Source organism: Salmo salar, chromosome 01 (genome assembly GCF_965601325.2).
Source record: "Salmo salar chromosome 01, fSalSal1, whole genome shotgun sequence".
Lineage (NCBI taxonomy): Eukaryota > Metazoa > Chordata > Actinopteri > Salmoniformes > Salmonidae > Salmo > Salmo salar.
In genome coordinates this window covers 162552602-162565402 of record NC_138291.1, presented here as the reverse complement: position 1 = coordinate 162565402, position 12801 = coordinate 162552602, and the positions used below count along the sequence as shown (strand labels likewise).

The following is a 12801-nucleotide window of genomic DNA, read 5'->3' as shown; positions in this document are numbered from 1 at the left end:
TTATAGAGCTGAGAGGATAGGACAAATACAGCGTCTGAACTACACACTGACTCTTGGTGGTTCCTGACCAATGTCGAAATCTTTCAGACTGATGGGGGGGTCTACATTTTATATTTCGCTTGATCTGGCCCGTTTTTGTTTTGGGGCTGCCCCTGTCTTGTGAGTCATGACCATAGACTTGCATAATAAGGTCGTGGCTGCTCTCAGGCTGTTTTTTTAGAACAGGAAATCAGGGCCACGTGAAGGAAGTGAACGCATGGAGACGCATTGGAGGGGAACAGTTTAGATTCTCCTGTACTTCTGCATACTTTTTTAGCCTTAGATCTGAAAGTCAAATGTGGTCCCAGAAAATTGCATAGTATGTGCAGATATGTGCACCACGTCATTGCTCTCGCTTTGCTGTGTGTGCATCTTAGCTGTCACTCAAATGGTGACGGGCTGAAGGTCATTGGCTAGAACTCTAATTGCTAGGGTGCTAGCACACGTGGGGGAAAATGGTGCAGCACAGCTTCCAGAAAAACTCTCTTTCAAACTAGGGATTTAGTGGCTAATTGAGGTAAGACAGTAATTCTGCTCATAAATTATGCGTATATGAACTATACATTGGCACATCCAGCCCAAAGAGGGAGGTTTCTAAAATACTTAGTAGTCGCCAAAGTTCCAGAGCATGACTTTAAGGAAATGAAAGAAGATGAAGTAGGGAGCAGAGGGATGAAAAATAAAGAGCCAGAGGCTGTGTTCAGAATCTTTTACCCTCCATACAACTTAGCAGTCATAGCGAGTATGAGTGGTTGCTTACTGTAGTATGCGCGGGGTAGAATACTCATTTTAGAATAGTTGAAAGACCAAGATGTTAAAGTTCCCCAAAAATCTGTACTGGTCATATAATAAACACCATCAAAGAGTAAATAAAATATTTCACAATTGCATTTGATTTGCACAGCAGCATGTCCCAGTGGAAGGAGTTGACCGTTGATATTTTGCCAGTCCTACTCTGGTGGCATGTGTTTGATTAAATTCCACACTAACATTCCTACTGCCCTTATGAGTTTCTCCACACACCACCTGGAATTATTTGACAAATCTTTTGCAACACATCAACTGTGTGTGACCCATAAACTATGGAACAATGCCCTCAAAGTCAAGCTTCCACAACAACAACAGAAAGGATGTAAAAAAGGAAGTACTCTGGAGAACCACATGTCTGATTATGTGACTGGCACTGTGTGTGTGTGTCAAACCCGGTATTATGCTGATCAGCGTTTGGTCAGGAAGGAAGGCATGTGACAGAGGGAGCCATGCCAGCTCTTGATCACCCCGCCAGACAGCACAAGCCTGTCTTTGATGCTTAAAAGTAGGACGGGCAGGCCGGATCGCAGATTTCACAGGCCAGTCAGATGAGGGGTTGTGGTGGGCTACTAAGCCTTGTGCCATTTAATTAAGAGGAACTCTCTTCATCACCCTAGATGTACCATGCCCATGGATAAAGATGGGGTGAGGCTGTGAATATCAACAGTGAAGTGTGGTTTGATTCATTAGTGATGGGGAGTAGGCCTACAATGGCCTAGTATGTTGCTGTTAGCAACATCAGGCTGACTGAATAAATGTCTGAGGAGGTAACTACAGTGTCAATTTGTCAGGGCTTTAATGTGATCACATGAGAACAGTATTCTTCACAGCCTTGATAAGCCTTTACATTTCCCTGTTTGGCCTTGGGGTTTGTTGGACTTCTAAAACGGACATTGAAATGTGTGGGTCTCTACGCGCGCGTGTTTTATATGCTGAAAAAGTAGGACATGAAACGAGTCAAGACAGGAATGTACTGATTGTGGGAACCATCTGATCAACCATCTTCCCACCAAGGGCAAACAGGGGTTCACATGTCCCTTCAGAGTCTCTGGCCACTGCAAAAACAAAACCATTCCTCAATACCCTAGGACAGTGGTTCCCAAACTGTGGGGTCCCCCCCAAATTTGTTGGATGTATTTGCTGTTTGTTTTGGTTGTGTTTCAGATGATTTTGTGCCCAATACAAATGAATGGTAAATAATGTATTGTCATTTTTGGAGTCACTTTTATTGTAAACAATACTATAATATGTTTCTAAATATTTCTACTTTAATGTGGATGCTACCATGATTATGGATAATCCTGAATGAATAGTGAATAATGATGAGTGAGAAAGTTAGACACACACATATCATACCCCCAGAACCAAAACAAAGTCACAAGCTTGATGTAGTCATTGCATGGTAGGAATATGGGACCAAATACTTAACTCTTTTACTACTTTAATACACATATACGTGAATTTGTCTCAATACTTTTGCTCCCCTAAAATGGGGGAACTATGTACAAAAAGTGCTCTAATTTCTAAACTGTTCACCCGAGATGGATGAATTTTCACATGCACTATGTTGATGCTGAAGATGAATATGAACTTGAAAATGTTAGAAATTTCACTTTAAGCTCAGTGTTAATACAATCTTAAGTTGCATGGACGCCCTGGAGCGAATGCCCAGTTATTCATACCTGCAACATGCAGAAGCAGTCCATGCAGCTGAGTTAGAGAAATTGTAGTCTATTCCCACAATGTCTCCAATGTGGATGACCATATATACATCCCAAATGGCACTCTATTCTCTATTTAGTGCACTACTTTTGACACAGGGCTCTGGTCAAACGTAGTGCACTAAGTAGGGAATAGGGTGCCATTTGGGACGTAGGCTGCATATGGCAGGTGAGACTTATGAAAGTGGTGGATGAAGAAGACCGGGGATGAGATAAAGGAGGAAGAGAATACCTCTCTATTCTAGTCAAGCTTGATGTTAGTTTTCTCCTCCACCTCTGCCATAAACCAGTTACACTGTGGTGTTTGTAACTATGAACAAAACAATGCCTGTCAGGTGTTTATACTATAACACCTGCTAACAGGTAAACTGGTTTTAAAGGATGTGGACATTAGGAAGGACAATTTCCTTTTTGTTATCTTAAGGTGTTAATATGTTTAACAATTGAATTATATTTAAAAGGTGTTAAATATGGGAAGGTCAAACAAGTTCCTTGTTAGATTCATTAGAAAGTGGTAATGGCCTCCCAGGTTATGAGGCTGGAACCTTTTTAAATGAGGAAACTGAAAGCATATTTACCTGTGAGGAAAGTCTGGTAGAGGTAGTAGTAGTTTTTAACTGTTTCCCAAAACCCAAAACCATTTGAAGATCTTATTTGACCCTATTGGAAAAATAGTTTCTGCATAAATAGGAGTCTACTGCAATGAGGGTTTAATTAAATAGAGCAGATATAACACAGAAATGTTTCAAAACATCCAAATGACTGATGATTTGTGTGACAAAAGACAACCCACCCCAATCTGAGACAGGGATGGTGCAAGTGATTGTGTCATGAGGGATGTAGACACCGAGGCCTGGTGACATGCAGGATGTTTAGGAAGTCCACACATGGTGGTCAAGCCATAAAGGGTCAAGCCTGGTCCACTTTCTCTGTCATCAGATAGAGACCTGAGTTCAGATACCTTGAAATTCAGACTGACAGGAGGTCATCATGAGATTAATTAAGAGGCCCAAAATCAGTTCAGGTCTGAGGTCAAGATCTTTAAAAACCAGTCAGTTCAAGCCAGGAGCTTTAGAAACCCAAATTATGGAAATTATTCCATTACAAATCTCACCCATGCAGGTATTTTTCAAATAATGGCATTCAGCAACCAGATGATATTATGCTCACCCACTAACAGGTGAGCTCTTTTCAAACAGAGTTGACATTGGGAAAGGACACGCCCTCCTGTTTAACATCTGTTGAAGGTGTTTATGAGTGCCTTTGTGATTAGAAGGGTTGAACTTTTTTATTGGTCATTTCTAGTATAGGCCACTAGGCCTACCTTCCACCTTGGGTGAGAATAAATGAATAATAAAAAAGGTTTATAGACCAGTATGGACTGTCTTTTGTCATGCTCTACAGATGGAGAATATGAGTTTAGGTTGGTTAAAACTGTTGAAATGTCAGATGTTGCTGTGAATCATATTACCTAGAGGTGGGTATAAACCTGGGTTTCAAGCTTAGAGCCTACATGCTGTTGCACACACTTAATCACTTTCTGGCTGTGTTTACACAGGCAGCCCAATTCTGAGCTTTTTCCACCCATTGGTCTTTTGAACAATCAGATCAGCTCTTTCTACAATATTTGGGCAAAAGATCAGAATTGGGATGCCTGTGTAGATGCAGTCTCTGTAATGTATCACCTGACTGGGAATACAGATATGCATCTGTTGGTCACAGATACCTTAAAAAAAAGGTAGGAGCGTGGATCAGAAAACCAGTCAGTATCTGGTGTGCCCACCATTTGCCTCACATTGTCCGACTCCTCTTCAATGGTTGTGGTTGTGCGGATATTGGCAGGAACTGGAAAACACTGTCATGCATGTTGATCCAGAGTCTCCCAAACATGCACAATGGGTGACATGTCTGGTGAGTATGCAGGCCATGGAAGAACTGGGACATTTTCAGCTTCCAGGAATTGTGTACAGATCCTTGCGACATGAGGCTGTGCATTATCATGCTGAAACATGAGGTGATGGAGGTGGATGAATGTCACGACAATGGGCCTCAGGATCTCGTCACGGTATCTCTGTGCATTCAAATTGCCATTGCTAGAATGCAATTGTGTTTGTTGTCCATACCTTATGCCTGCCCATACCATAACCCCACCGCCACCATGGGGCACAACACTGACATCAGCAAACCGCTTGCCCATATGACGCCATACACGCTGTCTACCATCTGTCTGGTACAGTTGAAACCGGGGGCATCGAAGGTGAGCATTTTCCCACTGAAGTTGGTTACGACGCCGAACTGCAGTCAGGTCAAGGCCCTGGTGAGGAAGACGAGCATGCAGATGAGCTTCCCTGAGATGGTTTCTGACAGTTTGTGCAGAAATTCTTCAGTTGTGCAAATCAGCAGTTTCATCAGCTGGCCGGGTGGCTGGTCTCAGATGAGGTGAAGAAGCCGGATGTGGAGGTACTGGGCTGGCGTGGTTACACGTGGTCTGTGGTTGTGACGCCTGTTTGACGTACTACCAAATTCTCTAAAATGACATTGGAGGCGGCTTATGGTAGAGAAATGAACATTAAATTATCTGGAAACAGCTGGACATTACTGCAGTCAGCATACCAATTGCACGCTCCCTTCAAAACTTCAGACATCTGTGGCATTGTGTTGTGTGATAAAACTGCACATTTTAGAGGGGCCATTTATTGTCCCCAGCACAAGGTGCACCTGTGTAAGGATCATGTTTATTCAGCTTCTTGTCAGTTGGATGGATTATCTTGGCAAAGGAGAAATGCTCACTAACAGGGATGTAAACAAATGTACAGTATGCACAAAAGTTGAGAAATAAGCTTTTGTGCATATGTATCTCTCCCCAATTCCACCCCTGCCCCTTCAACCCTCACTAGCTTTCCCAGCGGGGACACAGAGAGAGTCCTAAACTTCTAAAGAATTCCTTTTTAGAATTAAAATGTGGTGTGTAGGTCAAATAAGTTGCCTTGAGGGTCCATTTGGATCAATTTAGGGAAAGTAGTCAGTTGTACAACTGAAATGTGTGTTCTGCATTTAACCAAACCCCTCTGAATCAGAGAGGTGCAGGGGGCTGCCTTAATCGACATCCACAGCACCGGGGAACAGTGGGTTAAATGCCTTGCTCAGGGGCAGAATGATAGATGTTTACCTTGTCAGCTCAGGGATTCAATCCAGTAACCACTGGCCCAACACCCTAACCACTAGGCTACCTGCCACCCCAATAAGATAACCTTCACAGATTTACACCCTTCCACTGGTCTCTTTTGGTCCATAGCATTTCACAACAATTTACACATGGCATGTCCTTGTTCGTCTGTCTGTCCTCTGCCTGTCTGTCTGTCCTCTGCCTGTCTTTGTCTGTCTGTCTCATAATTCACAACTGCAACACAAAAGGTGACAGATCAATATGTTGGGCTTCATTTTCCGACCTGGGGCCTCATTTGCTAAATTTGCTTCGTTCTTATACAATCAGGTCTTAAAATGTGATTTTGCGTTAATTGTTGTGATTTACCAATTAAATGAGTTTCTCTGCTACGGTAATTAAACTACCCCCCCCCCCCCCCCCCCCCCCCCCACACACACACACACACACACACACACACACACACACCCAGCGTGTCGGGAGGCGTGGCTTGAACGATATAAACACAGCGGTTCCACGCTGAGAGCCCTCACTTAACTTCAAGACCGGCATTATCTAACATTTTTGGGACTTTAAAATCATATATTCTGGCGAGTGGCAAGGACCTTCAACACTTGCCATTTAGTTAAGGTGTAGGTGTATATTGGTTGACACTCCGTATTCTTGAATCTTGTCTAGAGCTGCAATAACCCGGACAGTGTTCCAAACAAAAGCCACTGAACGACTTGGCTATAGCCGACAGCCTACATGCATTGTTTTTATCTAGCTATAGCTTGATTTAGTACATTTTTATAGGTGCCCCGTTAAACTGTGTCTATAGCTATGAATAAATCTAAACTAGCAGTCGGACTTTTAGTCGTTGGCACTCTGACGGTAGTTTTTGGAACAGTTCTTGTTTTCGTTGGACCAATCATTATCGACAACCAAATAGTCAAGGTAAGTGGAGATTCAATTAAAATATTGTTTTTACCTATAGGTTTTTAATAATTTAAAAACCTCTGACGCAACGGCATTCATATTTATCCTGGTCAGTCACGACTAACGTATAACGAAGTGCCTATAATGAACCTGACGTACATATTGGTGATTGATTTAATTGATTAGTTATTGAAATTAGTAGGTTGATCCAGCCGGAGACATTACATACATGGACCAAAACCAAAAAAATGTGGACCGCAGTCGAGCAAGACTGATACGTCACATAAACTCAATGCAATTAAAAACAGTAGCAATTTACAGCAATTTACAACGATATCAATTAACAATTTTACTACAAGTTGAGTTTAATTTTTCATTTGGTTTTGAGGGAGATTGTTAAAAATGTATTCACATTTTATTGAGCTGGAACAAAATTTAGGATCCCTTGATTTGATATTTTAATTGTTAAAATGAAATATGTGCACGTTCGTATCAAATGTATATCTACTCTTAGTTTTAACAAGCAGAAACGTAAAGCTGAATAGTATGCACAATACTGTAAGAAGGTATATAATCACGAAAGAACTAGCTAAACGTTTGGTTTTGCCCCACAATTCCCCCTAATCGATAATGAATAGATACAATTATAATATACAGTATATTACCTTAATGTAGTTCCCTGTCCTGACATTGTTTCAGCAGGCAGCTTAGAGAAATGCATGTTTTACATTACTTAGTTAATCGAAATGCATGTCTTTCATTCCAAAAATGACTCCCTCTCCTGCTCTTTTTTATGGATGATTACCCGAAACCAATTCCCCCTTGGGAATAATGACACTTTCTACTGCTACCACTATCCCTATTGATATAGAAAGTGCTATGTACATATTTGTTGATATAAAGATGCATTGAGGTACTTGCATCTAGAGAACGCGATAACAAATAGTTGCGATGTTTTAACTTTAAATAATTATTTTCCTGCAGTGTAGGCTACAAAATGATTTTCTTGTCACTGTCTTGTGCAAGAATTTGTACACTCTGGAGCATGCGAAGTAACAAAATAGGAAGTTGAAGTAGGCACTGGTCCCAATGATTCAGCTGGTTGGACCAGAGTGCTGCTGGCAACAACATACTTTTGATCATGTTGAACATCTCATTCCAAAATCATGGGCACTATATGGAGTCGGTGCCTCCCTTTGCTGCTATAACAGCCTCCACTCTCCTGGGAAGATATTTCAACTAAATGTTGGAGCATTGCTGTGGGGACTTGCTTCCATTCAGCCACGAGCATTAGTGAGGTCGGCCACTGATATTTGGTGATTCGGCCTAGTTCGCAGTTGGCGTTCCAATGCATCCCAATGTGGTTGAGGTCAGGGCTCTGTGCAGGCCAGTCAAGTTCTTCCACACCAATCTCGACAAACCATTTCTGTATGACCTTGCTTTGTGCACTGGGGCATTTTCATGCTGAAACAGGAAAAGGCCTTCCCCAAACTGAACAGATTCGTCTAGAATGTCATTGTATGCTGTAGCGTTAAGTTTTCCCTTCACTGGACCTAAGGGGCCTAGCCTGAACCATGAAGAACTGCCCCAGACATTCCTATGCATGGGACAGGTAGCGTTCTCCTGGCATCCGCCTAACCCAAATTCGTCCGTCGTACTGCCAGATGTTGAAGCGTGATTAGTCACTCGAGAATGCATTTCCACTGCTCCAGAGTCCAATGGTGTAGAGCTTTACACCACTCTAGCCGATGCTTGCCATTACGCATGGTGATCTTCGGCTTGTGTGCGGCTGCTTGGCCATGGAAACCCATTTCATGAAGCTCCTGATGAACCGTTCATGTGCTGACGTTGCTTCAAGGGGCAGTTTGTAACTTTGTAGTGAGTGTTGCAACCGAGGACAGACGATTTTTACGCTCAACAGCACTCAGCGGTCCCGTTCTGTGAGCTTGTTTGGCCTACTACTTCACGGCTGAGCCGTTGTTGCTCATAGACGTTTCCACTTGACAATAACACTTACATTTGACCGGGGCAGCTCTAGCGGAGCAGAAATTTGACGAACTGACTTGTTGGAAAGGTGGCTTCCTATGACAGTCCCACATTGAAAGTCATTGAGCTCTTCAGTAAAGCCATTATATTGCCAATGTTTGTTTATGCAGATTGCATGGCAGTGTGCTCTATTTTGTACAGCTGTCAGCAACTGGTATGGCTGAAATATCCGAATCCACTAATTTGAAGGTGTCGACATACTTTGGTGTTTGATTCCCACATGGGTCACATACACTGAATATGGGCTACCGTCAGTGAGCCCCTCCCACAGAGCATAGAACGAGCTGTCGTACTGAACGCCATCTATATTCATGTGTACATATGTTTTGTATGGTAGTTAAATCATTATTGTCCTCTCCTCAGAACTTAGTGATAGACCCTAAGAATGAGATGTCCTACACCATGTGGAAGGATGTTCCTGTCCCCTTCTTCATGACTGTCTATTTCTTCAATGTCCTGAACCCTACTGAAGTCCTGGCTGGAGAGAAACCCATGGTGGAGCAGAGAGGTCCCTACGTATACAGGTAGGCCTTCACACCTGACATCTTACCCCAGCTCTCTATAACCTTTTACCCTTAACACTGACCTATGGTGGAACAGAGGGCTCTAACCCATGACCCCTGACCTATGGCAGAACAGAGGGCCCTTCACCCCTGACCTCTAATCTCTTACCCTTAGGCCTACCTGTTTCCCATGGTGGATTAGAACGTGAAGAAATAAGTTGATCAACATCTTAATTTGAACGATCTGTTGCATGAGCCTCATTGCTTTTACATTTTTGGGGGGGTGTAGCCTAACCCTACTGGTTATATGAATTTTGGATCAATCATTCCACAACTGTCCCAGAGTGTGTTGGGATAGGCTATTTCTTTCTCACACAGAACAACAAGCTGACCAATAAAATAGGCGATCTTTTGTGCTATGTGGGATAGTAGATTGACGTAGGCTATTGATTTTTGTTTTTGTTATTACTCCTATTGGCTGAGGAAAAGTAAATGTTGACAGTTATTCTAACAGGCTGCGTGTGGGTTTCAAGTTCGGGGAAGTTAATTCTTACCACCTTTATAATAAATCATTCCATGCATCCTTTAAAAAAATAAAAATTCCCCACCTTTCTTTAACCAGGTAAGCTAGTTGAGAACAAGTTCTCATTTACAACTGCGACCTGGCCAAGATAAAGCACAGCATTTCGACGCATACAACAACAGAATTACATGTGGAAAAACAAACATAAAGAGAAAAAAAAAGTCAATATACAGTGAGTGCAAATGAGGTAAGATAAGGGAGGTAAGGCAATAAATAGGTCATGGTGGCGAAGTAATTACAATATAGCAATTAAACACTGGAATGGTAGATGTGCAGAAGATGAATGGGCAAGTACAGATACTGGGGTGCAAAGGAGCAAGATGCATAAGTAAATACAGAATGGGGATGAGGTAGTTAGCCCATCTGTAAACAGCCCATCTATCTATGCTTTATCCCAAGATGGCGTAGCAGTTCAGACGTCCTTTGTCTTCCTCTTGTCGTGTGTGTGTGTGTGTATGTATGTATGTATGTATGTATGTATGTATGTATGTATGTGTATGATGGATATTTTCTTCGCATATCTTTTTACATATTTTTTTCTCTAAACTCAACCTCAAAACACTCTCCTGCAACCCGCCTCACTTTTATTTTTTAAATTGGTATTATTTACCTAAAATCTGAAATCCACAACAGAAGCTAGCCAGAGGTTAGCCAGAGGCTGGCCAGTTCACTGGCTAATGTTGTAGTTCAGCTAGCCACGGTTAGTGGTCCTCAGCTATCCATTAGCTTAAAGCTATCGCCAATTTTTGTACAGCGCGACTCAGACCAGAGCTTACCGAACCTATTCTCTCTCCATATCCCCGGATTTCTACCACAGGCTCTGGACATTTACACCTGGATCTTGCAGCTAGCTAGCTGCTACCTGAGTGACTATTGGCAACGTTGGTCCCGGAGTTAACATAAATTATTCCGGAGCTAGCCAGCTGAAGCGTTCCATCAGCCTCTCCTGGGCTACAATCACCTATCCGGACCCGTTTTACTTCCGATGCGGAGCCCCATCGGGCCTTCACGACTGGACTACCGACGTTATCTGCCCGAGGGAGTTATCTAACTGGCCCCTCCGTCGCGACGTAACCCAAATGCCCATCTGCGGCCCGCTAATCGTTAGCTGTCTTATCGGCTGCTATCTGAATAGGTCTATTGGACAATTTTCTTGGGCCACTATAACTAGCTATTTTGCCAATTGGACTGGTCCCCCCTACCACACGGAACCCCACTAATCTACAGACGGAATCGCACGAGGTGGCTAAAAACAGACCATCTTCTACCAGCTTGCTACCTATGGCTCGGCTAGCTATCTAACTCTCACTGGACCCTTTGATCACTCGGCTAAGCATGCCTCTCCTTAATGTCAATATGCCTTGTCCATTGCTGTTCTGGTTAGTGTTTATTGGCTTATTTCACTGTAGAGCCTCTAGCCCTGCTCATTATACCTTATCCAACCTCTCAGTTCCTCCACCCACACATGCTATGACATCTTCTGGTTTCAATGATGTTTCTAGAGACAATATCTCTCTCATCATCACTAAATGCCTAGGTTTACCTCCACTGTACTCACATCCTACCATACCTTTGTCTGTACATTATACCATGAAGCAATTATTTTTCGCCCCCAGAAACCTGCTCCTTTTTCTCTCTATTCCGGACGTCACAGACGACCAATTCTTATAGCTTTTAGCCGTACTCTTATCCTCATACTTCTCTGTTCCTCTGGTGATGTAGAGGTGAATCCAGGCCCTGCAGTGCCTAGCTCCACTCCTACTCCCCAGGCGCTCTCTTTTGATGACTTCTGTAACCGTAATAGCCTTGGTTTCATACATTGTTAACATTAGAAGCCTCCTCCCTAAGTTTGTTTTATTCACTGCTTTAGCACACTCTGCCAACCCGGATGTCCTAGCCGTGTCTGAATCCTGGCTTAGGAAGTCCACCAAAAACTCTGAAATATTCATCCCTAACGACAACATTTTCAGACAAGATAGAACGACCATAGGGGGCGGTGTTGCAATCTACTGCAGAGATAGCCTGCAGAGTTCTGTCCTACTATCCAGGTCTGTACCCAAACAATTTGAACTTCTACTTTTAAAAATCCATCTCTCTAAAAACAAGTCTCTCACCGTTGCCGCCTGCTATAGACCACCCTCGGCCCCCAGCTGTGCTCTGGACACCATATGTGAACTGATTGCCCCCCATCTTTTTTCAGAGCTCGTGCTACTAGGTGACCTAAACTGGGACATGCTTAACACCCCAGCCATCCTACAATCCAAGCTTGACGCCCTCAATCTCACACAAATTATTAATGAACCCACCAGGTACCACCCCAAAGCCGTAAACACTGGCCCCCTCATTGATATCATCCTAACCAATTTGCCCTCTAAATACACCTGCTGTTTTCAACCAAGATCTCAGCGATCACTGCCTCATTGCCTGCATCCGTAATGGGTCTACGGTCAAACGACCTCCACTCATCACTGTCAAACGCTCCCTGAAACATTTCAGTGAGCATGCCTTTCTAATCGACCTGGCCCTGGTATCCTGGAAGGATATTGTCCTCATCCCATCAGTAGAGGATGCCTGGTTATTCTTTTAAATGCCTTCCTCACCATCTTAAATAAGCATGCCCCATTCAAGAAATTTAGAACCAGGAACAGATATAGCCCTTGGTTCTCCCCAGACCTGACTGCCCTTAATCAACACAAACATCCTATGGCGTTCTGCATTAGCATCAAACAGCCCCCGTGATATGCAACTTTTCGGGGAAGTTAGAAACCAATATACACAGGCAGTTAGAAAAGCTAAGGCTAGCTTTTTCAAGCAGAAATTTGCTTCCTGCAACACAAATTCAAAAAATTTCTGGGACATTGTAAAGTCCATGGAGAATAAGAACACCTCCTCCCAACTGCCCACTGCACTGAGGATAGGAAACTCTGTCACCACCGATTAACCCACTATAATTGATCATTTCAATAAGCATTTTTCTACGGCTGGCCATGCTTTCCACCTGGCTACCCCTACTGCAGT

At 43.1% G+C, this 12801-nt stretch overlaps 1 protein-coding gene across 7 annotated transcripts in view; it reads left to right on the top strand.

The window, feature by feature from the left end:
• The first annotated feature begins 6238 nt into the window (after positions 1–6238).
• scarb1 (scavenger receptor class B, member 1) overlaps positions 6239–12801 on the top strand; it is a 54484-nt gene continuing 47921 nt past the window's right edge. For 5 of the 7 annotated variants that reach the window (XM_014138745.3, XM_014138766.3, XM_045690503.2 and 2 more), the window contains exons 1-2: positions 6240–6669; positions 9061–9221. In XM_014138745.3, coding sequence (XP_013994220.1) covers positions 6556–6669; positions 9061–9221 — 275 coding nt within the window. In that variant the 5' untranslated portion in view covers positions 6240–6555. 7 annotated transcript variants of the gene reach the window in all.